Genomic DNA, 27,750 nt, shown 5'->3' on the forward strand with positions numbered 1-27,750 from the left:
GCCTACTGTACTTTTACATTTCTTTGGTCTTGCAGCTGCCAAGACTAAATGCAATTTGAGAACAAGTTTTAAATAACATAGAGATGAGATTTTACTAGTGATAACCAAGAAAACAGCACTGGGAAGTGTGTAGAAAACTTCCCCTGCCCTGGTCCCCAAGAAGGAAGCTTGACCTGCACTGATTTTCATTTGTGGGTTTTTTTTTTTCAGCTGTGGTTAACCATCTGGTAACATGACCTAGTATAATACCTAGCCTATTTTGCAGGGGAAGGATTTTGCTACGCCAGCATGTGTTTACCAGCAGGCTGAAAATACAGTAGGAAGTGTGCTCCAGCTATGATCCAGTACAAGCTGACTTCATGGCTTACATGTTAATGGCAAGTGCTGTGGGAAAGGTAATGAAATTTTGTGCTGACCCAAGAATGCGCAGACCGTGGTTTGCCATCACGTGTTAGAGAGAAGCACCTCCCCTTTGCTGACAAAATCAGTGTTCTACAGGGACATTCTACTTCATAGTTAGATTTATGCTGAATTCACAGTTCAGCGAAATTGAAAGGCTAAAGAAAATGACTGCTTCATGATCTGTGGTCACAGCTGTATTTCAGGTTCTAAAAATACAGTCTTATTTTTAGAGGTTCTGTCCCATACTTGAGTAATGGTTACAGAGCATCAAAATAATTGTATTTAATTGTTTCCTGACTCGGAGCTGATCAGCTGAGACTGTTTTGCGCTGTTGTTGTAAATGAAAAAGTGAGTAAATTCAGCCTACTTGGAGGTCTTAACTGGGGCCATTAGAAGTGTTATAAATGCTCTGTTGCCCATAGTGGAAGTGAATTTAAACTTTAAATGCAAATTTATCTGGATACCCTACACCTTGGAAATCATGCCATGTAAATAAAAATCCAACATATTTCAGCAGGCTGTCTTTTTAATCCTTTATATTTGACCATTGGACAAGGATTCTGTATGTCAACACAGAGTCTTGCAGCTTATTCAATGGTAGATCATAAAAAGTGAGTGATCAAGGAGCTAAACTTCCTTCAGTAGCTGTTGCTTTAGAATTGGAGAAGGCATTTAAAGAAGCATCTAGGAAGTTGAGAAAGAGGATGAAGCAGTTACAGAAGACTAAGATGATTTACTATATAACTTTGCATTAACATGTAGGATTGTGAACTGTGGCAGTCCAGGGGGATACAGGATGCATTTGCATTGCAGGAATGGCAAACGTCAGGGCCCTCAGTGCTGCCCCAGTCCTCCTGGGAATTTGGCTGCCTGGGCCAGCTTAGGCTATGGTTCAGGTATCTAGCTTTGAGGACAGCATTTCAAGAAAGCTCTGCTAAGAACCTCTCTGCTCACCTTGCTTGGGTGCAGTGGGACTGCAGCTTTGTCAGTGGGGCCATTGCCTCTACCTGTCTTATCATGCCCACCTTCAGCTCCCCTTCCCTTTTGGAACAGCACCTGGCTTAGCTGCTCTGACAGCAAACTCCAGAGAGGCACGATGCAGAAAACAGGCAGTAATCATGTCAGCCATGCCAGCTCATTCTTTTACTCCACAGGAGACTGTGTCCAAAGGTAAGATGGTAACTTCATAATTTGCTCAGAATTTATGTCTTTGGGATAATTTTAGTCATCTTTTGGCCTCACCTTAGAACATCTGGCATGGAGATAAGGCTCAGCTAAGGACTGGTCTGCTGAATCAGCAAATTCACATTTCTCTGTTCAGTGTCCAGAAAATCCGGAATAATACTTTTAACCTCATTTCTTGGGAAATTTTAAATGGCTAGAGGTGAGCAAATAGGCCTAACAGATAAAAAGAGATAAAAGAAAGCCAGCATGGTTTCTAGGACAGGAAGAAAGATCATGGCTCAGTGACTTGTTGGAATTTTTGAAGACTCTTCCTCCAGAACAGATAAGGAGAAGGGGGAGATGCGATGGGCCTCACATTCCTAGCCTTTTCTGAAAGCTTATGATGGAGTTTCATTGCAGTAGTTAATGCCTGACATTTGTGGTCATGGAGCATGAGAAATAATTGGTTTCAGCGGCCTGAAGTGTAAGGAGGAGAAAGTATTGGTGAAAGGTCCATTATTTTTCTGCCAATTCACAATTTTTTGTCAGATACTGCAGGGAACGAAGATTGCCTCGAGTTTTGTGTCTTTTGAGAAATGAATATGCTGATGAGGTCAAAAATAAGATTTTGCATTTTTTGCACATCCTAGGTATGGAGAACACATTAATAATCAACAGCACTGGTATACAGTGAAAGATTTAGATTTTGTAGCATCTCTTGGCTTTTCAACTGTCTTGCAGATTGCATGGGTTTCTAGATGGGAAATTACACCAATCTTCATTAACCCTGAGTGAATACAATGTGGCATTTGTGATCAGTGGCTCTGAAAGGCTTAACTTTTCGTGTTCTCTTTCGTCTGAGCAATTATTTGTTTTGAAGGGGTGTAATGATTCTCTGAGTTGGGATAGACTAGAGAGAAAGTGCTGCTATTTCTTTATTTTTGCTTCCTCGTTAGATCAATGCAAAAATATGTGAATATATCTATGTGTGCATGTGTTTGCATTTCTATATCCATTTATTTGAATGTATTTCTCTTTTGATAATGCCCATTCTGGGAAAAAAAAAAATGCTGTGTCTGAATGCATGGCAGAGTACTTTGAATGTTACATTCCTGAATTTGACCAGATGTAGAAAATAGTGGGGTTTTCTTATCATGTTCTTGCCAATTTAAATAGGAAGGTGACTGTAGAGGATGGTGAAATTTTAGCTTAATTCTCACTGAGTTGTGTGTATATATAGGTAACATATATTATATCTCTCTATATATAGACTATCCTTTGAAACCTTGGAATTTTGTTTGGACGCAGGAGTTCTGCTATATACATTTTTAAATTTCAGGTTCAGAATCCTATAATCTGCAATGTGTTTGTCTGAATTAGTTTGACAAGTCTTTTTACCTTTTAGATCAGCTGATAGAAATATGTTGAACTTATTAAAATTAAAAAAACACAAACAAACCATCCTAGACTCAACTCGTCAAATATCTTTTTTCCTTCTGTACTCTTTCAGCATGATTTGTAGAATGTTAAGGATTTCTGTGTTTGCTTAGCTTGGAATTAGCCTTGTATTTCTACTTTAGTAATCGTGAGCAGTCAGCAGGTTGAAGATATTTGTTGGTTTTGTGTAGTTGTGTCATACATTTTTGTGTAGCCATTTTGCTTGATCTGTTTGCATTAAGGCTCTGCCTGACCATAATTAGACTGCTGGGTACACATTAATGTTCTGCTGAGGATCTCCTTGTTGGTTTAATATTGTCATCCATCAAGCTCTAGCAAGTACAACAATATTTGTGCTGTAGTAGAAAACAGGGTAAACACTGCAGTTATTTATACGAAAACTGGCTATTAAGTGAGGAAACCATGTGTGGATGTTTTTATTTATTGAAAACTTAAACTGGTGCTCTAAAATGAGTCCATCAGTCTACTCATACTTTGTTGAAATGAGAAGTAAAAGATTGAAGTTAGATTTCCATTTAGAATTTATATTTTATATCTCTGTTTAAGAAATCTATAGATTCATGTTTCCTATCTTCTAGGTACTAGGTTTGTCTGGTTTTCTAGCTATGTCTGTTGGTCAGAGAGAAAGTACTACCTCCATCTTGGTCTTGTCTGGGTCCCAGTATGGATGAAATTCCTGTCTACACCTCTGTCACCCTATGTCTTGACTCCTGATCAGTTCTGGGGAAGTACTGGTGCTCCTTCGAATCCCTTTGACGACCTCTTACAAGTTTCTGTTGACTTGGACTTCAGAAAAGCAGCGCTGCTCGCTGGAGTTGCTCTGTCCTTCCAGATGGTTTTCCCTGTGGTTCCTGCCTGACCTGTATCTGGACACATACTTAAGCAGCATCTGAAGTAGAGATGCCTTCCTGAACCTGGGCCTCAGATCCTGCATGCAAATATATTGCTTAGGCCTATTGAAGTCCTAAGCTTTGTATTTTTCTTTCAGACATGTCAGTTGCCTCATGAGAGTCTGATAGCTTAATTATGTTTCAGTTTCATGTCTCTTCCTCCCTGTGGCTCACTTCCTTCTTCCATAATGTTCTCTGATTTGCCCCAGATTTCTTTCTGTGTGTTTATGTCTCACTTGGATCTTCCCATTTCCCTTCTCCCTCTGTGGAGCAAAGTGAGGATAAGAGATTCTTGGCACAACCCTCTTGCATGTTTGCATTCTCTGTGATGTGTCTCTGAAACTGAGGAGCGGGGAAGGGTGCGATGCTCTCGGCTGAGAGAGAAGGTCCTGGATTCTGAAAGTATTTAGTTGCCCCAGCTCCTGACTGCTGCAGTTTTTGTTGCAATGCAGAGGTGTGTTTGCTGTGGTAGTTAGATCCTTGGGATTTTCTCATCTGAATGACAAGATTTAAAAGTGATAACTTTTGACTGAGTATCTCTGAACAATCCCTCTTATCTATTTTTATCTTTATCTGTGTCTCTTGTTGCATTTTCAAACATAGGAAAACTGTAGTCATATTTGTTCAATGAACTGGCATGTTTACAGAGATACAAAATACCCACTCATGCACCAGTGTTCGTGAGCCGCAACATGGTCTAAACACTGAAGTAAATAAAACTTTTTGGCTTTACACTGAAGTAAAAAAGACAAAGGCCAGTCTTCTGGGTACGGGAACTAAGTAAAAGAAGCCAGGAAGTGGCTTAATCCACCTTCTCCAAAGCCAGTGGTAATACCTCTGTTGGTTTCAGTAAGATTTTGGTCAAGCCTGTGGTGATTACAATAGCTAGTGCAATTAGATCGGATGTAATACATATTCAGCTTCTTTGCTGTGAATGCTGTGAAGCTGTTTATGCTATCTTTAATCAGGTGGCTTTGTTGGGAAATGCATCTCATTACATGGCAGCTGACAGGAGGCCACCACCACTGGGCACCAAAGCAGGCTTGTGCAAAGATACCCGATCTAAGTAACTGGAAAGTACAGCTGCTACCGTTGCAAATTCTCTCCATGAGCCACTTACTGAGTGGGGCGTGACAGCTGAGAAAACCCCTACAAACCGTGGTGCAGACTCAACATGTAGTTTTCAGTCAGGGACACAGAGATTTGTTTCAGAAATGGAAATGTCATCCAGTCAGGATACAAATATATAGGTGCTTCTGTACTTCCCAGGGGTGTTTTACTCAGAAGCACGTGAGACTAGAAGAGTCAGTTTTCCTGTTGTTGGTCCTTTATCACAAAGACCTAGAGCAATAACATGAACACATATGCATGAAACGTCCTGCTGGCTTCTGCAGGATACTATGACAGTAAGTTTCTTTAGTGCTGCCTGCAGGTGCAGTCCCCCTCCGAGCCTCACGTGCTGTCATTTCTGAATTCAGACTATAAAGGCCTCAGGACTGGGACTGTGCCTTGACTTGTGTCTGTGAGGCACCATGGACTCTTCTGGCTGCTGTCAATCATCGCAAGGAGCTCAGTGGTATTAATCCAAATTTGTGTTTTCTTTCACAGGAGCTCGAGTTTGAACACGAGAGATTTCTTTTTATTAAGTGTGAGGAAAGCTCATGCTGGTCTCTTTCTTAGTGAAAATTTCTCTTTAGCTTGTGTTACTTTAAAGGTGGCAATTTATTTTTGAGTAATTTAGAGAAAGAGGTAGTAAAGAAAGTAGATTCATAACATATTAAAAATACCTCCAGGTACGTTACCTCTGAAATGAGCCATTACTTCTCTTCTGTCAGACGGGTGCTGTGACGTGTTTCTGGCTGCACAAAGTACCATGCAGTTTCTTCCCCTCCTGTGGGGTGGAAGTTGAAACAGACAGCTCTGTTTGGGAACCCAGAGGAGGGCCTGTTAGGTTAGCAGTCATTTTAACCTGATTTGGTGAGTGTGTATATGCAATGTGTGTGCTTTGTGCTTATGTCTGTCTGCCCCAATGACAGTCTTTTCCTAACAGCTTTTTAACCCATTGGTAAACTTGAGTCAAATTTGAGAATATGGATCTCAGAGAAATATCAGGCTTTTGGAAATTTTCTGAAAACTAGGAAACTGAGTAGAGGAGAAAGCCTTCTCCCTTTGATGCTACCACTGAGGGAAAGATTGCCTCACTCACATTTACATCAGAAACCCCAAGTGGCAGTGCAACGTGTAGGAAATCAGTTCATTAATTTTGCAGTAAGTTTAGTTTTTCGTCTTTTTCTTCATTGTAATGAACTTCCACCATACTACCATGCTCTGCCAGAATAAAAGTGCTGACTGTGGTACTGGCTGAGGAGAGAAGCAAGCCTATGGCGCTGCCTTGGTCTCCTCTTCCTGCCCACCGATGTGGAAGGACCATTTTCACTCCCTGCTCCTGGCAGCAGATGTAGTAGCCAGTGCTGAGGTATTGGGGACAGGTTTCATTCTCCTGGGTGACACAAGCTCTGCAACCCAAGTTCTGACTCCAACAGAGTAGCTCAACCCTGTTAACATTATCGGGCACAAACCCCAGGTTTGTCGGTTTTGTCAAGTCAGGCAGGCTGTGAGGTTAAATCAGCACTCAGCAAAGAATTAAAACAGAAGGGCTGAACTAAGAATTGCTAAATAAGTTTATCAGTGCGTGTGTTGGCTGGCAGCTTGACAAAGTGAAGCCAGGAGCTTAGACAGCCCTGTAAGTCAGGATGTAGGAGCTGTAATCGAGAAGTATCACAGAAGCAATTTGGAAAAGCATCTGTTCAAAGTTTGATTACTGTGAATCATCCCGTTCTGCTGGCCTGCTCTGCTAGTCGCCTAAGCTACTCTTATTTTGCCAAGAGAACAGCTTGACACGCATACAGTGCCTAAAAATAAAATACACTTTAAATATTAACATGTTTCAGAAGTATAGATTCATTCAGTTTTTGAGAGTAACAATTGCTTAGTCATTCTTCAAGAACATGGAAAGTGTTTAATTGAGAGCTGTGGAAGAATGCCATTCATCAGCAGCACAGGTGTTCAGCCGTCTCCAAAACTGTCCCGTTCAGCAGACTGTGCTGAAACTCTCCAGACACTGCAACATTGTTCATTATACATTGCTGAATGCTCTTTAATGGTTGCAGGATTGATCCTTGCTCATGAACACACCCCCAACCAACATCACGGCAGGCTGAGATAGGTATGCCTCAGTAAAGCTCTTGAAACTGTTAAAAGAATCTTTTAATTTATTTGAATAGCTTCATGAGTTTCTTAGTGTTTGCAATTACGAAAAACTGGAACTGAATGCTGGACCCTGACTGTTAGCTCTTAAAGCAGATGCTGTTTGGTACAGAGAGTCCAAATATTTTTTCTGATTTATTGCCAAGTCTGACCTTGTCTCTTCATTCTGGAAGGGAGATACTGAGGAATTTGAAGGCTCCAGGATCCCTGCTGCTGAATTCCATGTTCCTCTTTGTTTAGCAATCTCATTAAAAGTTCTGATTTGATCTTTTTCTTCATTCCCCTTTATTACCTCTGAACTCAGGCCCTCTGTTGAAGCACATGGCTCAGATGAGTTGCAGAGACAAACTGACAGATTCAAAACTGCAAGTCACAGAACTCATCTGAAAAAGCAAGATGAAAATAGCCTCAAAGCTGGTTTTGGAACCCTACACAATTTGTAAAGCTGCAGTTATTGCAGGCAATGCCAGCGATGTTTTTCTATTTCTTGGAAGACTATAACCTTCAGACGGGAACACATCCTGAGAACAGCATAGGTGTTAGCAGACTAATAGAGGCATGTGGCAGAGAGGTGAGCGTGCGACATGGTAGCCCTCAAGCACTTTCCTTTCTGATGACAGAGTTGTTTAGGGTTTGGTTTTTTTTCTTATGGTCAGTTATCTATTTGCTGAAAGATGCAGCTTAGGGGACACTGAAGGAATTCTTGAGTTCAGGCCTATTCCACCAAATTGAAGAGGTCAAAGTGAAAATACTGAAATGTTGAAATAATTTTGATTTTTAATAACATCTGAGAAAGTGAAGGGTGAGATTCATGAAGGCTGTTTAGAGAAGGAACAGGTGGAGCATCCTCTTGTCAAGCCACTCAGCCGGTGAGAGATGTGGATTCATTTCTATCCTGTGTGTCTCAGCTTTAGCCATTGAAGTGAAAGACAGTTATTCACACAGCTCCACAAATCCTGAATCCGGTGCTGTTCCCTTGGTATGTTGCCTGTCTTTTGCATATTATCATGCCAATATTTGTATTCATGTGAGAAGGGAAATCCTACTTAATTCTACAACAGTTTGTAGAAAAGACGAGCAGGTTCATCTCTGCAGTGCAGTCTACATCCACATAAAAAAAACTAGTCCAAGAGATTAAAATCCAAACGCCTTTGAGCCCCAGGCAGAGGTGACTTTCAAGAGCCAGAATCCAAATCCTGATTTACAGTTTGTTTCGCAGTTACTGGTGATGTTTTCTTTGATTTCATAGTCACATGTTTCTGTCGTCTTTCAAAAGCATCAGATCTCTCCTGACTTCTGCTGGTTCTGATTCCTTTTTGGTATGAGATACCCTTGACCAACCTTGTCCCCTATGCCTGTCTCTTTTCTTTCAATAGCTTATATCCCACTGATTTCCATTGCTTGTTTCTATACCAGTTCCAGCAATGGTCCTTTCCTTATGCTAAGTGCATTTTTTTCCCCACACTAAGGGGCGGGCCTCCCTGCCTGAAAGCTCCTACCTTTCTTCAAGTGAACCCATGATGGCAGAGACATATGACACAAGGCTGTAGATCCATTTTTCTCCAGCAATAAGTACACACAGAAGTTCTCAGAGAGCTCAGCTTCCCTTCTGATCTTATCTCCTGCCCTCCTTGACCACTGCCTCCCACAGAAGTGACTCCCTGCTGCTTTCGAGATCAAAGTCATGTTTCTTCAAGACTTCTGGAAAACTCATCTCCATTTGCTACATTTCTATTCCAGTCTTTTCTCATTCCCTAATCTCTTCCCATCTGTCTTTCTTCCTTGTTCACTAAATTTTGAATTATGCCAGGCTTCTGTATACTTCCTGGCATTGTGTTGACTCATCCAGTCCATCAGTCTTTCGACCCAACTGGAGTCCTCTCTCAGATCCACCTAGCTAGCTCTTCCCCTGCCTTTCCGCTTAACAGGAGTACAGCTGTTCTAATACATCGTTGAGTCATTAAGCCCATGTATTTCCATGTGTGCACATGGAGACTTTCAGCACTGTGTAATGATGTCTATAAATAGATGGTGAATTAGCTGCCAGGGTTTGGGAATCTATGTTTGGGAATGGTGGTTTAATTTGGACTAAATATCCAAAACTTCATATTTAACTAGAGAAACTGTAATGCAGAAAGGAACTGTGGTTTTGCCCATTTGAAATCTGCATTCAGCAGCAGCCCAGCCTCCTGTTGCTGGGGAGTGGGCTGGAGAAGCTCTCAGGAATGTGGCTGTTAGCATATCAAAGTAGAGTAAACACGTAGATGATACTCCAACTCCTCTGCTCCAGTTAATTAAGCCACTCCTCCTGTCACATTAGATGGAGAGGTTTTGTTAATGTGCTGTCATCTAGGGAAGCAGTGGTTTGCTGTAGGGGAGGGGCCATGTTAATGGCACAGAGGATGTCATGCTGAACAAAGAGTGGATGTCAAATAAACAGGGTATTTCTTTTTATCTCCTCCTTTGATGAATCTCAGATCCCAGTGCTTTATTGTAAAAACTTAGAAAATTAGGGCTAGAAAGAACTTCAGGTGGCCTTTTAATGCATTGCCTTGCTCCAAGGCAAGATCAGCAGTACCAGTGTCACTCTTGATGGGTATCTGCTCTATGAGGCTAACCAGCATACTTGTTTCCAGCTATCTTTGAATTACTGTGAATGCCATACCTCTGCACAGGTATGGTCAGTGGGGGGAATATTTATACATGTGATCACAAATCCTTGTTAAATAACATTGGAAAGGAATGTGGTTTTCAAAGATGCCCATGCCAAACCTCTGAGGGTTCCAAAGGTTATCTGCTCTTTGCTGGCATAATGCAGTGTTAATAGCCTGTCTGGCACATTTTTATAAGACCTTGGTTAAAGCCTTCTGTAGACCAAAAATGTGTCAGAACATCTGTAAGCTTTTTTCATCTCAATGCATTTGGTATCTGAAGTGACCTTTTACTAGCTTGGGTGAGGACAATTATCCCTAAAGTCATGAGAGGACTCGATCTCTAGGGCTTTTCAACTGGCTGGGCAGCTGCTTGTATGTTGGGAGAGGCTCTGCTTAAATCAGTGAGTTAGCACAGTGTAAATCCAATGCAAGTAGCATTAGAATAAGGTTCTTTGACATCTTGGGGAATGTCTGTGTGTAGGCAGGTTGGTAGAGGAGCAGATGAATGATTCATCCATTAAACTTAGAAAAACACAGGAGGGTTCCAGGGAAACATAAAAGCCCCACAGAAAGACTGAAAGCCAAAGCTGAGAACTGGCCATGCTGGGGAAGGGAAGGGATTCCACATGTTCTGTTAATTGCTGTCCTGCAGGGTAATTAAACAAAGAGAAAAAGAAGATAGCAAAAGTGATTCTTAAAGCTGTAATGATTTGCAGAGTCTTGCCTTCTTTGTAGGTTTACAGACATGAAAATGTCTAGCCTCCCAAAGGACTTTTTATCAGAAAGGTATAGAGTAGGGCAATTTGCATAGACAAACCCTGGTTAGATGTCAGTTAATCTGTTTGCAAAGGGGGGCAGTGCATTCCTGCACAGAGTTCACTGGGGGCTGAAAGAGTCAACTGAGAAGTTCTGCTGAGTTTCAGAGGTGTCTAAGACTTTGGTGTATCTGCATGAATCCCAGTCAGTTCACAAAGATTAAGGCATATGGTTGAATCTGGCTCTCACAATTAAGAGTCCTGGTCTTGTGAAACATTACACAGGGCAAGTTACTAGAGCCTTGGGTGTCATAGTAATATTTCAGTACCAAGTATAAGTGTTCCCAGTAGTCAGAAAAGTATCCCCTAGAAAAGATACTGTGTATTTCATTCACTTGTGCTATTAGGACCTCATGTTCTGAGGACTATTACACTATCAGCTCTAGAAACATCACAGCTAGTATTGTGAATATTAGGGAGAGATTTTATTTGTTAGTCTTTCAGGGTGTGTGTAATGAAATGAAAAATGAGATTCAGAAAGTAACTATGCTTTGTGTTTCAGCTATTTATTTTTATTGCTGGGCTTTTGGGATTCTGACAGCAGTTGTGTATACTGGAAGTGGCAGTGTTTTCAGAGTTACAAGGAAGAAGAGATTTTATTGGGCACTACAGGACAACAATCAGTCCCACAGGGGAGGTGTCCAGCCACAGAGTACACTGAGTTCTGGGAAAGCATGCTGCATCTCTGCAGGTCATGCTGGATTGGAGGCAAGAAACAGGTTTTATAGAGGTCATGTTGAATTTTAGGATAAGGTAGATTCTCCAGAGAAGAAGATTCTGCAATGATGGGCACATTTATAACAAGCTGGCTATGTACAGGATGTCAGGGTCTGTTGTGTACTCTCAGAAGTAGTGGTGACTTCGTGTGTGATCTTACCAGTTATTTGAATGTTTTGTCTTAATTAGCTTTTCTGTAAAGCTGGTGTAGTACTTCCCAGTTTCTCAGTGAGGCAGGGAGGAAGATATATTGGGACTTCAATACCAATTTGAAAACCTTGTATAAAACCAAATGTGTGCTGTAGAGTCAGAGGAGTGAATCTCATGTGCCCTTAGCTAGAGGGTTTTTGGGACTCCCAGGAATCCTGATCATTATCTGCCTGCAGAAATGGCATGGGCTTACCAATGCTCAAAAAAAATCAGTGCTGGAAACTACTTCCACTACTTTCCTCCACCAGCTAAAAGTAGGAGTCATATATGCACAATACACCTACCTGTGTGGTATTTTACCTTAAATTCTGCAGAATTACAAACTTCTTTTGAGAACTTTGACTATTCCCTTGTTATCTGAGTGCCTATCCAATCCTGTGTAGAGGGTTGTATTTGAACCAGTCCTATGTTGCCTTGTTTTCTCAATGCAGTTCAACCAACGCCCACCTTGGAGGGAATTTAAGCCCTCGGCAGGGAGCTGATGTTCTGCCACTCAACAAGGTCAAGTAAATTGTGAACTGATTTCTTTCCTGAACTCATTTTTGTCTCTTATATGGCACTAAAAGAATGAGACAGACAGTGGGTTATATCCTCTGTCCTTTGATTAAGCACAAACAGAGGAAAAATGGTGTTCTCATTATCAGTGTAGATTTATTTCTCAGGCACATAGAAATTGAGTTTATTTCATATCTTACATTCCCTTTAAGGGTAAAGGCATACTTATGGGGAGGCCTATTTGAAGTAGGCTATGGCTGACTTCTTGCAGTGCCTGGGAGCCTGTTCCATCAGAGGCTCCATGGCATCAGAGTTCCTTATATATAAATACTTCATTTCATAATATTATGACTTACACTGGGTACAGCACTTGGCATGATTGCTAACTTGTTTTCGTATCTGACTGTAACTGTGTGTTGTGCATTGGAAGGTTGTACTATATAATCCCTGTACTTGTGATTCATAAATGTATTGTTTCCAGCATGTTTTTCATTAAATACAGTGACAATGAGAATTATTGCTCAGAAAAACAGTTTCTGTACGGGAATATCAGACTCTAATGGAAACCAGGTTGTTACTGCAAGATTAACAGAAATTGGCATCTAGATGACTATCCAGCATTAAGCCAAATTAATCTGTGCCACTAAAATTGCACATCTGGCTTTGAAATAGCACATTCTCATAAAATGAAGGAACAGCTCACCCTGTTAGCTTCTTCTGGATGATCCCAGTAAACCAAACTTGGAACTGGAGGCTCAGTAGGACAGTGATGATAACAACCTTAGCCTCTCTGAGTTGTACATGTTGGAGAGGGTTCTTCCATGGATACTGTTGTTTTTCACCTGGATACTGCTGACTTCTTGGGACCTCTATTTATTCAGCTGTAGAACAGGGATTGTGTTATGAGCTATCTTGGAGGCAGTTTAGTGGGTACTTCTTTAATGTTTTTACATTTTGGAACTTTTTATATGTAGGCTTTATAGAAAGGAAAAGTATTTTTCATTTTTAAGTATCATAAGCACTGAAAGATTCCCTTGGTGACTGATTTATGTGTAAATACAGGCAGGGCATCTCTGTCAAACATATCATTGCCGTTGAATGGAAAGGCAGAGCATGAATCACTTCTAGGGTTTCCTGAGTTTACTTATGTAGGATGTTAAGAGAGGCTGCAGGAGTGTAATTGATGGCAATGTGTGAGCTGCACAAATTGAAAATCATGGGAGGATGAGAAGAACATCAGCTCAACACCAAACTAGTAATGGTGGGGAATGGGAGGTTTGCTCTGTGCATGTGGATATGCAGTGAGTCTCCATTTGTGCCAAGGAGACTTCAGGACTTTGAGTTTGGCTCCCTTCCCAAAGCAAATACAGTGAGAAGAGGAAAGCTAGCCAAGTTTTAATCAAGTAGAAGTTCTTTATCCAGAGGTGGCTGGCAAAAGAAGAGATTAAAGTATTAGGAGTGCAATGAAAACGAGACAGTAGAGAGTTGAAAGCTGGAGTACCTGGGCAAACCACTTGCTGAGTGAATATTCTGCAGTTGTCAGAAGGAGGTCCTGGGTGTTTCTAATAGACTGAAATGTGAACCCAGGCACCAGAACTTGTCTTCTTCCAGCTTTGGCTACCACTGTGGCAAGTATGTAATATCCTAATGCCTAGCTGAGCTGGTAGGATAAATGTAATCGTTCCCCTTAGAGATATTGCTAGTAGAGGGCTCATTAGCTGGCAGAAAGGCCAACAGCTGCAAACTGTTTATGTATGACAACATTTTGGATAAATCTGAGTTTACACAGTTGCCTGAGTCCTAAGGTTTGCTGTGGAAGTGCAGATAGCTCTACACATTCAAACCCAAGCACAGAAGTTATGGACCATAATTATGCAATTTCTCATGAGAGAAAGGAAAAAACCCTCACACTGGGTAATAGTAAAAATAGTAATTAGCTTTCCTTTCCCTCTACTGCTGATACTCCTGCTTGAATTTTTTTGATATTAAAAATTGATTTGTGCTGATTGCTGTCAGTATTGCATCTGCAAAGATACGGTCTTTTTTTCCCTGAAGAAGGCCACTGTCTGTGTATATTTGCATGAACACAGGAGAAGTGTGGGTTGGTTTTTTTAGAAAAAAAACCACTCACCACCCCCCTCAAACAAAAAACCCAACCAACCAACAGTTCAGCTTTCTTCCCTATTTTTCATTTTCACACACCTGTCTCCCAGACAGGGCCAGAAGCAAAATTACCAAATAAGAGAAGTTCCTTTTATGTTATTCCCGCCTGGTAGAACCACAACCTGCCAGAATTTTCGCAATCATGTCTGAATTAATGAAATTTCTGTCCTAGTTCTGCAGACTTGAAAGGGTCAGATAAAAATCTGGAATTTTAAGAGGCAAACAGCAGTTTCCATTCATCCCAATGATGAAAATAAATCATATTAATGCAGCTACCAAGGCATTGGTTCTACTATCAGTGTTGGTTAAAGGCGTATTTTTTCTCTGCATATCAAATATATGGATCATTGTATTGGGTTACAGAAAAGTTGCATTTATCTTAATGGTTTAGATATATTTACTAAAGAACTCTGTTATGTTTGCAGTGCAATAGTGTATTTGCTATTTATGTTCTAAGGAAAGAATTAATAGTAAGGTGTATTAGTCCAAAAGAAAATTATAGTCTTAGGAAATAGTTTGATAGAAAATATATATTTCAAAAACATTTCTGAAGAAAGCTTTTTCAGGCTTAAAATGTTATAACAATTTGTTATAACTGGCGTGCTGTTCTAGAATGACTTTTACTAACAGGCACTCAGCAGTTCATGAGCTGAACTTCTTACTGAGTTAATTTCATGTACTGCAAAGTTTTCTGCTGTCTGCTCTTCTAGGATTGTGTTTCCCTGCCTGTCCGCTTCTGTTCCTATGTTGCCAGATCCCTGCGCTCCACTGCAACAGATAATCAATAACTGTAATAATATACTAATTTTAGATGTCTACATTTGTAAATTGCTCATTGTAAATATAAAATGGCCACACAGGATTCACATTAAGCATTGAAAATAACTAATAAAAATATGGTGACTAAGAGTCTGCAACTGAGCCACAGTCACTTCTTTTTCAGCCACGGATGGATATACAAGTCCTTAATCGTTGGTTTCTCACCTTTGAATAATGAGGCTTTTAGCAGAGCACAGTGTTATTGCCAGTCAGTTTCAGTGGGGCTTAGAACCACTAAACAAAGACTTCAGAACAATTACCTTTTGAGGTAATGTACTTGACATTGATATTTAACCACTCTTAATATATTGACAGAACTAAACTATTTTGCTACACTACATCACCCAAACATGGAAATATTGCTCCTTTCCATCTCCAACTGACAGCAAACATTGACTTGGACTAATTTTATGAATTTATCGGAAGGATATTGGCATGAATCATTTCAAGCCAAACTGGTTTGCCTGATTGACCACCAAGTGACTGTTTTGTTGCTTCTTAGTTAAAACCTCATGTGTCAGATACACTGACATACATCTTGGCACTGATTGAATGGAAGATAAAGAAGGAATAATCAGGTTTAGTAAGAGGAATTAAACACTTTCAGTAAGAATCCTGCTCTGGTCATTGCAGTTAGCTGTACCTAAAACTGCTGAAAGGTAACCAGAATATCCCTCTGTATCCTGTAGAAGTGTATTTCAGCTGAGTTGGGTCAGTTTGTTATAGAGCTATGTTTTCCTCATCCCCAAAAGGCAGAAAGATCTCCAGGAGTGACTTATAGGACACCACTATGGGAAGAACCTGGGCTGGGCATGCTAGGGAGTGAAGGTGAATGCGACAACCCTCACTAGTTTTCCTCTCTCACAGCTGGCGATCAGGATTACCGGCAGTTGATGGATGGGGCATCACAACTTTGTCTCCTGTGACAACACAGTATCTTCCAGCTGAGAGGCAGCTATGGACTGCATTAGCAATTTGGCATGAAACATCCTTCCTCCCAAGTACCCTGTTTCATGTGTGCATGCTGGGAGAGGATTTAAGAAGTCAAAAAGGCAGAAATCTAAAGAAGCAGGGGGTTGGCTAAGTCCCTTAATTGTTCCTTTTCATCTTCAGCTTCTGTGACTCAAATATTAAATTTTTGCTTCCCTTTAACCAAAATCTGGAATTTCCTCTTAATCTCAGACCTTCTGCTATTGGTTTTACAATAAACTAACATTTTCCTAAACAGTTTTTTCCTCCTGCCAACAGTATTCCCAGAAATTGCTGATGCCAAGTAGGGTTGGAAGCAAAAGACTATTATTGGTGAGGGTATTATTTGCAAGTCACCATAAGGGTGCACAGTAGCAGATATAAATCAGGAAAAATATCAACTTCCCTTTCAGAAATCAACCAGAAATGTTTTGTGGTCTTTAAAAGAAACAGAAGGCATATTCATAGCCCAAGACACACTGCAGATGCCTATAGTTGAGATTCTGTTCTGTGGAATCATAGAACCAGTTGGAAATAGAGTCTTGGAAAAGACCTGTAAGACCATCAAGTCCAACCTTTTAACCTAGCGCTGCCAAGTCCACCACTAAACCACGGCCCTAAGTACCACATCTATGCATCTTTTAAATACCTCCGGGGATGGTGACTCAGCCACTTCCCTGGGCAGCCTGTTCCAATTCTTGACCCCTTTGTTGAAGAAATTTTTCCTAATACTCAATCTAAACCTCCCCTGGTGCAACTTGAGGCCATTTCTTCTTGTCCCATGACCCATGTATTAGGCTATCAGGTGTGTGGACTGAGGTTGCAATCTCAAAAAATCTTTCTCGAAGTAACATAGTGCTTCCTGAGCAGTTCCTTGACATCCTTAGGACTATTCTGCAAGTAAAAAACAAGTCAGTTTAAGAAGAGTGCTGAAATCCAGCCTCCTATGGTCATTGATTTAAAAAGATTAAATCTTGTTTTCGTACTTTGCATGTGATGTGAATCTGGTCTTCCACAGTCAGCGCTTTCAAAGTAAGCAAGTGTTAGTGTCTGATTTCTGCACTGCCTTCATTCTACTGCTAGTGCTGAATTAGAAGGCTATTGCCCATCCCTTCATTCCATCCAGAATCTCCTGGCAACAATATCCGTATCCAAATTGTTATCAAAACCCATAAGAACAGAACTGGACTTTTTCCAGATTTGAAGTTTTACATTTGCATTCTCATAAACACAGCTTTGTCAACTTTGACAGATGGGACAGAAAAAAAACCCGCCCCAGGAGATCATATCTCCATTGCATGATTGTGGTCTACTCATTAAAGATAGCTAGATCTTAGCTACCCCTCTACAAGTCCAGTATTGCAACAAGGAAATAGATTTCTTGTTTCCTGCTAAATATAAACAAATATATCTGCTGTGAAAAAGTTGAAAGGCATTTCTGGAAGGTCTTTATAACTCCTCTTCTTCCAGCATGGCAGAAGGATGTATGAAGTGGCAGGATGAACTTGGCATTTAGGTTACTGCATGCTATCTGGAAATCTTGTTTTGTATGCACATTTGAACTGTTTGTGTGGCTTTTGAGAGGTGCTTTTTGACAGTGAAGGACTTGTGTAAATAGAGACATCCTTAGGCTCTGTCTTTAACCTTTGTGCATAACTCCCAATGGCTTAACTGTGGTTTGTAGATGGCAGATGAAACAAAATCTCATCAGCGAATTGTTCTGTGCATGGCCTGTGACGCCATCAGAATGTTTCCGAGTACAGCGGTACTTTCTGCAGGGGACAGTCTGAACACAGGAAGGGCGTATGAAGGCTATTGTTTTTCCATAGCGGAAGTTTCATGCCATAACTTCTGAATTCTTTTTTTACTTCAGCCTACAATCATTTGTGGTGCCCACACAAACAGGCCTAGAGAGTACCGTGTAATCATCCATGGGATCAAATCCTAAATTCCACTAAGTCATAGAAGAGTTCTGCTACCTACATCGGCTTTGTGACTCACCATCAGGAGTTTGCCTTTGCCAGCTTTTCTGACTCTGCCACTCTTGCTTTCTTTAAGTATGAAAATAAGGGAAAACATAAGATCCTTTAAGAAGGTCTCTGCTTTTACTGTTTTATTCCTTCTCCCCAAGGAGAGAAAATTTTATACTGAAAACTGGGAGAACTGCTTTTAAATGCTTGTTAAGGCTACTTCACTGCATCTTCCAACATTGTTGTAAAGGGCATTAATAGACAAGCTTAGATGAATTTTTGAGTCAGTGAAATATATTTTCTAATGAAAGCAGTGACGGTGAGTGTGCTTAACTTGTTCCCTGTCTGACAAAATTCTAGACTGATTTTTCAATAGGATAATGAACAAAATACTCACGTGATTTTGTGTGCTATCTGCTCTAACATTTTTCACACGGGGTGCATTTTTTTATCATTCTGGTTGAGTTACTGTGGTACATTTTGAATGAATGGGCTGTTTCACTGATTCTGATGGGAACATTCTGTGTTTCTGTTGCAGGAATTGCTTACCTGGGAGGGGTCTGCAGTGCCAAGAGAAAGTGCGTTCTTGCTGAAGACAACGGTCTCAATCTGGCATTTACAATTGCACATGAACTTGGGCACAAGTAAGAACTTGTCCTTCTGTTTCTTTCTTTACTTATGCCACTGTAGCATACTTTTCTTTAAAGCCATACAAGTGAAATTACTAGTGTGGCATGTTTGTTACGATTTCATAAATCTAGCAGATAGATAAAAACTTAATTTTTAGGAGACTTATGTAAACACTTATTTCAGCACACATAAATCTTTCTATTTGATCTTCCCTTATTTTCCACTCTATGTTTTGATTTTGAGTAGCACAAAGAGTCCTCATTCTCTTCAATGATTGATGAAAGTAGTTAAGAGACAAATTCTGCTTTTGTTTATATTGTAGAACAGGTCCACGTAAACGACATCAGCTTCAAAATCTTTACACTTGCTAAATTCTCACTGAAGTTCACATGTCTATGCCAAGGATTTTAATAGTTAAATACTTTGGTAATGGTTTCATCTCTGCATGTGAAGTAATCTACTGTGGCTGAAATTGTAATCATCAGTGTTTTGGAAATGCACTTAAACAGTATTATTTGATGAACAGAAAGAAATTATATACCTTGATTGATCTGCTCAATCAAGCTAACTAACACACTTTGAACACTACAGGGAAAAAAGCAAAGAACGATATAATTCCTAGTCAGACAGAAATTTGCAGAATAAGATTACAGAGTACTTTCTGCAGGTGACTTTGAAAACTTTTTTAAAGCCCCCTGTAAATATCCCGCGGACTGAGGAAAACAAAATTGACTGGAGGAATCACCTGCATCATCTTAGTGCAGTTAATGAGTTAATGCAAAGGTCAACATCCAGGTCCACTGCTTTCCAGGCGAAGCGTAATATCCACTTACTCATAATGTTTATGAGCTTTTTCCCTTTCCATTGACATCACTCTGCTTGCACTGCGTCACAGTTAGACTGTGTAAGGTATAGAACTAGAGCAGGGACAAATATATACAGGGGCAAGGGCTGTACCTATGGGATTTTCAGTACTCCTTCCTTTGGACTCTTGGATGGAAGGTGGGAAATCCCACCATTGTTCCTTTAGTAAGAAGTTGTGCATAAGTTTTGTCTGCACCCTCTGGAATCCTACACTTTATGTGTCTGCTGTGTCTTCCTTTCCTACAGTAACAAGTATTTGACAGCTAAGTCAGAGCCAGTATGTTGTGTTCAGATTCTGGCCAATCTCATTCCATGACAAATAATTATTTTATGGCAATATATTTCAAAGTTGCATGGAGGATATTTAGATTGCTACCAAAAATGACAAGATGAAAATATATCTCCTGTTCACCCTCCAGTGACACCAAAGGCAGCTGAGCCAAACCGAGGGTGGTTTCAACAGAAATGAAGGACATTTGGTTTTGGTTTTATTTAAATTGCATGCCAAGATGTTAAACTGAGCCTAAACTTAATAACAAATTAACCTGAGGGTAATGTTAAGGGGAATTCAGCACTCATCTTTGGATGGGCCAAGAGCAAGAGGGAAAAATACTTGAGCTACAGAAAATCCAGCTGTGTAAAAGAGTGAGACTTGTCTGCCTTCGTGTTTGCCAAGTTTCTCAGCAGAGCTGTCAAGCTTCCTTGTAATAATGTCTTGCAAAAAATCTGCAACATAAATAGGGGATGTAATGCTTTGGGATACAGCTCTCCATCTGTGCCGAAAATAGCAAACTCCATTTTCTTTTCGGAGTGCAGTTTTGGTGGTAAGACCATAATGTCCTTTCTTTTCTGGTTTTCTTTCCTTGCCTCTATCTTGGTAACCTATTTTGAGAGTTGGGTATGAGATGTCTAAAGGAGTTAACAAAGCATGGCTTGGGTTCATTACCTTGGAGGACTTGGACAGTGGGTGTGCTATTGTGCAGGGAATCTTCTGCTTCAGGAGAGTCTTAGATCCTGTTGTGGGGAGAGATGGAGAGCTTAAATGATAATTACAGTTGAAGGAGGACAAAAGGCAAAGGAGACTGCATTTTCTAACGAAGCTGCCTCATGAGCCATTTTACTGAGAGCAGAGAGACTAGAACAGGCTCAGGCAAAAGAGACTGGGAAGAGTACTTGGGTACTGGAGAGGTGTGGAGGGTCTGTAAGAGCCAGCCTAGGGACCTAAAGTGTCTGGGTCTGGGGAACGTAGCTTTCAGAAGACAGATGAACCAGGAAGGCTCCAACTGAAGCAGCCAGCTGGGTTAAGTTAGAGAAGCTGTTGGCAGGATTCTGCTGCCACAGGTGTTCTGGGGACACGTTCCAGGTTAGCTTGTTTGACAATGAGTTGCAATTCTCTATCACACACTGGAGCAAGCCCTCCAGCCCTTCTGCCCCCTCTTCCCTTGTTTAAGCCCAGCCATAAGCATGCATAATCAAACCCTAGCATGCCAAATACAAACAGAGGGGGGAAAATGCCAACTCTGTCACCACCCAACCTGAGCATCAAAAACATCCCCCTATACTGTCATCCACCAGTGGTCTTGTTACTTATTTCAAAATCTGGTCAATTTGCTGGTGCCCTTCTGGCCTTGAAGTCAACAGGAGCCTTTTCGTTGACCTTAATAGGTATCAGGCCTCTCCTTATTCTCCTGTTTTTGAACTGCAACAGGATGCTCTGAGCAGTCCTGTTTCAGCATGTCTTCTGCAAACAGGATTGTTTGCAGACTTTACCTACAAACTATAGTTTTTAAGTGAAAAAGGAAACGCATTGCAGAGACAGACAAAGAAGCTCACATGAGCTTCAGGTTCAAAAGTGAGAACTGAGGAAAACTAAGTGCAAGTTTCTTAATGAAAAAAAAAAATCCAATCAGATCTCACATCCATATTGGCAAAAATATACATTTTGGAGAGCCATAATTGTGAGCTTTATTGAAGGCTGATTTCCTTTATGAGTGTAGAAAAGCTGAGATTTGTTACTTATTGCCCTAAGACTAACAAATGTCAGTGGAGTTCACAAGCCCAATTTGGCATTCACAGATACTTTCTGATGTAGACTTTGGAAAAAGTGAATGGATTACTAATTGATGTGTCAGATTCCTAATCTGCCACTAATGTCATTTGGACTGACTGCAAAAAAACATTATTACAAACAGCTGCACTGTGAAAACATGGAGACATCATTAAATAGGTCTGTTAGGGTGAGGCTTAACCGCACCTTATAGGGTGAGGTTAGAGTTCATCTTCAGCGTTCACCTATAGAGTCGTTGTTGCTTGAGGATGGGGTGAGTGATATAACTTTTTAGTGTTTGTTGTATTTATATCTTCAAATCTGGAGCAATAATTTTGGTCCATGGACACAAAGGGAGCATCCATTTGTATTTAGACACAATTTTTCCTTCAGAGAGTCCAAGAGAAGAATTTTGCTGTTACAAAAAAGTAACAGGCAGGGTAGAGACAACTAAATGTGTGATGGGGCTGCAAATCATAAACTTCTTACCACACGACAGGACCCTCAGCAAGTCTTGTTCCTTCGTTTAGCATGATCAATAGTAGATGTCTTTCAAAATAACACACTTTAATGTAACCACAGTTATTTGGTTTTCATCCAAGGATTGCTGGGTGGAGTACTGTGTTCTGATCTACACAAAAGGAAAGACACAGAGATCACAGCGATCCCCGAAGTCTTAAAAAGTATAAGTCCAAGGTCTTCATATTATAAACAGCTTAATATGCTGAACACTTTCTTACTCTCATGTTTCCTCAACTGGCAGGGCAACTCCATCAGTAAGAGCTTGAAAATGCCCTGCTGTTGTCAATGGGATCCTGAATGGTGATTTCCCTCCTCCTCCATGAACTGCACCAGTGAGAACTTGAGCTGAGATTCATACCCCAAAGACTACCCTGAACAACTGTGACTTACTAGAAAAATAGCGCTACTTTCCCCTCCCCTGGTTCTCTTTTTGCCTACAGCAGTGACATTGTTACAATTTTCAAGTAATTCTCCAAAGAAAAAGGCAAATAATTTTTTTAAACAAAAGCTGGGATTCATCCTTATATCCGTTATCCCCTCAATGAAGTGAGTGGGCTGTTGCCAGTAGTTTTTCAGGACAACAATGCCAGCTTTGTTGCCATTCCTGTTTCTTTCAACAGCCTTGGCTTTCCTGTTGTGGAATGGGGGGCAGACTTGGGTGAGGAGGGAAGATTCCCATTCATGAGCTAGCGGAACCTGGCACTGCCTAGTTGGTGAGAGAATAGCCGGAGGTGGTATGGCTAGAAGCCACGCTGTGTCAGATGCCCTTAAGAAAGTGAATCAAAATCAACCGACAATAAGCAAAATGCAGTCCCTTGCCAACAGTCTGAAACCGCAAGGCCTCAAACTTGAAGCTGAAACAGATGAGGACAAAAATGAGTCCAAAGGTAAAAAGCCTGTAGTGCACAAACCAAACAGCTCTAGATTTGGAATCAGACAAGAGAAGAGTTTAAAACTGGCAGGTTTCTGTCCAGTATGATTATTTGCTTTAGATGTTAAGTATTGATAAATGTAGCTTCTTAAAATTACTTTAGAGTACATAATTATTTGCTGCATAATTAAATATGGCCTTTGTGGTGTGTCTCAAGCAATAGTGGTATTGCAGGTAAAGGAAAAGCACTCTCTAGATGTTGCCTTTGTGGCCTGATATTTATGCTAATAGATGTGTGAATAAACTTACCTCCCTGATCTGTCTAGTGCAGCACCCAGCAAAGAGAGTCTGTCATGCAAACAGTTGTAAGGCAAAATGAAAATATTGCAGGCTGGAGGGGAATGTGTCTTGAGCAGATCCAAAAGGTACAGAATAATGCCCTTAAGTAAGTGACAACTTACACTGGCAATGCCAGGTAGGTCAGCGTGGTGCAGGCATATAAGCTTAATTCCTAAGAACCAGACAGGAAATTAACAGTCCCCTTTCTCCTGCACCCTGCAATGTATAAAGATTTGGTCAGAATGCATTTTAAAAATGAAAAGTTTCACATGGAAGCAGAGGACCACAGTAGTAAATGGGACCCAGATCTGAGCATTCAGGTAGTGCTGCAGAGTGCCCACTGTGCTAATGTAAAACTTTTTTTTCCTTAAGCAGTCTGTTTTGTGATTGCAGTGGAATCATAGTGGTCTGCAAGAGGAGTGGTTCTGGAAATGATATAAAAATGGAGGGACCTTTGCTACAAATTCTCTCATTTTATCCTGGGATTATAACATTTAGGTGCAGGATGTGGGAGCTAAGAAGCTGGTTTTTTTTTTAAAAAAAAAACCAACCCTCTCTTTTTTAGAGCAGCTCACCATAGTCTAGCCTTGAATGCATGGCTCTACCAATGTAGGCAGCTGAGTGTAGTTTCTATGCTGGCTGACTTTAAACATTAACCCTATTTTTCAAAAAAGCTCCCACCTGTGCTGCTTCTTCTGTTCAGTGTTGCTCTTTTGACCATCTGCATTTTAGTGATGGCAAATACAAGGATTTCTTTACAGCATTTGTGAAGAGCTGGTTTTCGGAAGTGTAAGCAAAGCAACCAGTAGGTGAGTGTTAAGGTGCTGACAGCAAGATCGTTCAAGAAAAGAAGGCAGACCTTGCAACTGCTGTTTGAAGTGTAGCAGAGGCAAGAGTTAGTCCCACCTTTACCAGGCAGGATCTGATTTCTGTGAAACATTTTTCTTCATTGCTATTGCAAAAGTACACCAATTAATGGCCCGGAAGCAATTCCCAGATTACTTCTTACCTCCCAAAAGCATTAAAACCAACTTTACTAAAGCTGCAGAATCAAACATGTAGAAGCACCAAAGTCTTAGTTTCAGGGTTATCTGGACAGCTTCAATTTCAATTTTAACTCTAATCCCTCTGTCCCTCAAATGAGGCTAAACTTCTATAAACAAGGTGATATTTCATTATGTAGTTAAAGATCCTAACTTAACACATGCTCACACACATCTTATTCACTCCTGTGCATGGATGTTTTACTAGAGAGAGACCTTGCAAAGAGGTGCCCATCTTGTGGGCCTGTAGGGTAGTATCCAGCTATGTGATGGCTCAGGGTGCAGCCTGTGACTGACAGGATCTGTCTTGTGACTGGATAAACCTCTCCAGTGGCACTGCTGGCAGTTTGGATGTAGATTCTATCTTGTGGTGGAGAGCTATGGCACAGTTCCCTCCATGCTTTTGTAAAAATTCTGTGTGGCTTTTTTGACCATGCTGCAAAAGACAATGTGTTGGAACTCCCATGTCTGCATTCGGAGGGGTTGAGAATCAAGGTCAGTTGGATCTCGAGGAGGACTGGAGCCAGAGGCAATTCCATGCAAGCTTTACTCTAGCAAGCTCAGCTAGTAGTCACTGTGTTGCTGCACCAAGACTTGCTGAGTATCTGGGTAGTTTGATACAGGCAGTTACTGCCGCAGCTATATTCTACTACTGCCAGCACTGTCCATTTTAAATCTCACAGGAGCATGTCACTTTTCCAGTGTATTGCAGTCTCAGGATTACTGGGAATGACTGACTGCCATGTAGACATACCCTGAGGCTGGCCAAAAATGCTGGCAACAGTCCGTACCCACCCTGGAGTTGCTAATTTTATTTTCTGCCATTTGTGTTGTAAATCTGTTGTGGAATGTCTCTCTCTGTTCCCAGGCTCCCTTTTCTTGTTCCCCTCCTCCAGGTTTCATTCTTCTTCCACCGATAATTGCAAGCACATTTTCACAGTTAAGTTGCCCTTGTCTGTACAACTCCAAAAGGACATAATGCAGCAATGTCATATATACATCAAAATCAGTATGATCTAGTCAAAGCAGTTATTTAATATCATATCCTGGTACATCAAAATCAGTATGATCTAGTCAAAGCAGTTATTTAATATCATATTCTGGTTTTGAGAGAGAACTAGGTATAGCCTAAAGTTTCAGGACATGCTTCTTCCACTTTTGGTAATACACTGAAGGATCTGTTTTAGACCAAAAAAGAAAAAGTACCGAAGTAGCTTGATATTATTAGCTTGATAATAGCTTTCTGAAAACTGTGTCCTAAGTTAGTCAAAAGGAAGCAGAAATCAAAGGCAGATATAGATCTAAACATATGTAAATAAGAAAAATCAGTGTAGACTGCAAGCATGGATGGTTTGGCCTGAGGAAGAGGTAGTGATGGAGCACCACTGAACAAAAGGTTTGTTTGCCCAACATAATACAGTACATGATACCTGAGCAAGTTAATTCGAATCCCAGAAGTAAAACATTGCTGTTGTATTAATCTTGTCTGGGCAAGTTGGTTTTGCAATGACAGTAGGATATCACATAGGGGAAAATCACACAGACGTAAAGAAGATTGGGAAGGAAAAATGGAGAGGTTTGAGTAGTATCATGTGCCAGACTTTGGATAATAGGCCTGTTTTTTCAGATGGGTTTTTTAGTTTTATGTAAAACTGCAAGATATTTACAGGTTACTGTTACAGTTACTGAACCTGCTAATCGTAGCATGGCGGTGGGGTACTTTCCCTCTTTCTCAGCCTTGTATCTTTCAAGTTAGATAGTTTATTTACAGTATTGGAGTGTGACTACATTGGAACTGGGCGTGGGAATGTCTACCTCCCATTGCTTTCTGGACTATTGTGGCAAGCATTAGTGTGGTTCTGGGCAAGGGTTTCTATGGTTTTACTCTATGCTTTGTGAAGGATGTCTGTGTAATCCCTAGTGAAGCAACATTCTCTTGCAGTCTCTCTAATTTCTTTGTTTTTGACCATCTTGTACAGCTTTAGTTAACATAATAAAACTGCACCAAGCAGGCAAATGACAATCATTTAGAAACTCCCAGACAACACAATTTTCGTTTAATCAATAGCTTTGTGGCTTTGCCAGCCATGTCTTTCTTTTTGAAGACTTATTCTGCTGAGTAAGCCAAGGCCATGTTAAATAGCTGAACCATAATGATTTGGCAAATCTTGCGTATGCTTCTTGCTACAAGGGTTCTGGTTTCATACTTCATTGGCTTTGCTGGCAACAGCCTTGTGCACCCAGTGACCCAAAACACAGGGACAGTAAAAGTCCCCATTGTGCAACCTCTACAGTACACACCAACACAGGAAACGTTAGGTTTGCAAGAGCCATTTACCAAATAATCATTTGCTTTAATACAAGGGCAGCAATCTAGCCGAAATATTTACTTTTCCATTAGCAGTTGGGTTCCAATAGTCTGCCATGCTGTCTGCCTGGCCTGCTGAGTTCAGCAGGTTCCAGGTGAAAATGACTGCAGAGCTGGGGAAGGTGATAAATCCCAGACTGTCACTTGGAAAAGCTTTTGGTACTAACTCAGCAGCAGCAACGCCAGTGGAAAAGTTGTTGCCTCTAGAAATGTGGTTCCCTTTACTGTTATGTCAGTGGAAGGCTGCACTGTAGTGGAACAAGGTTGTTGGCTGCTTTTTGGCCAGCAGGTGTGTGGGGAATAAAATTCAGCAAAAAGTTTACTAGACAAACTAAATAAACAGGTCTTCTTTGTTCTTATAGATCCCTTCCCATTTGCAAAATCCTCCCTACATCAGATGCTGGGCTTCTTTCCATGGTGGGATCCAACCAGCAGGGAGTTTTGTCATCTATGTCTTTACTTGAACCCCAGTTTCCAAAAAAGAGAAGAATATCCTACAGTATTCTTAGTTTTCTGCTTTTGTTCACGTTTAGGTAAAACAAATCAAAGCAAAAGGAGTCTGATCATAATGCTATATTCTCACTTGCTTGAAAAGTTTCCTTTCTACTGGGCTCTAATTAGCTTAGGGTGTTAAGCCTTAAAAATAAGTGCACTGAGACACTCATTTTGTATACCAGATCTTATCCCCATATAGGACAGTTTGACCTTTCAGAAATTACTGATGTCTGCCCTCTGGCAGCTGCTGTCACGTGCCGGTCAGTCCAAAGCCTGCCTGTCTCTTCCACCTGCCACCAGCTGGGCTCCCTTCCTACCACCCTGCTGTTTGCTGGCATCACTCTGGAGATAGCTAATGAAGTGGCAGGTTTCTAATCTAGTGTTTTCAATATAAATTTTAATTATACACCGTAAAACTAGACAGGATAAAGAAATGCTCCCTAGAAACAGTTTGCTTCTTAGTTTAGGTAGTCTTTATGTTAAGGAAAAGTATTTTTCCTTCAAAAGAAAAGCACAGCTTCCTTTCTTCCTCTGGAAAACACAACCGCTAGCACCTTTCAATGGGTGAATTCTTTCCT

General features: G+C 40.8%; 1 protein-coding gene across 1 annotated transcript in view; it reads left to right on the forward strand.

Annotated features, from left to right (window-relative positions):
- ADAMTS17 (ADAM metallopeptidase with thrombospondin type 1 motif 17) overlaps nt 1-27,750 on the forward strand; it is a 192,426-nt gene that overhangs the window by 56,754 nt on the left and 107,922 nt on the right. The window contains exon 8 of the mRNA XM_040602291.1: nt 18,532-18,637. Within this exon, the coding sequence (XP_040458225.1) occupies nt 18,532-18,637 (106 nt within the window). The remainder of the gene's footprint in view (nt 1-18,531; nt 18,638-27,750) is intronic.

This window comes from Falco naumanni, chromosome 7, assembly GCF_017639655.2.
Source record: "Falco naumanni isolate bFalNau1 chromosome 7, bFalNau1.pat, whole genome shotgun sequence".
NCBI lineage: Eukaryota > Metazoa > Chordata > Aves > Falconiformes > Falconidae > Falco > Falco naumanni.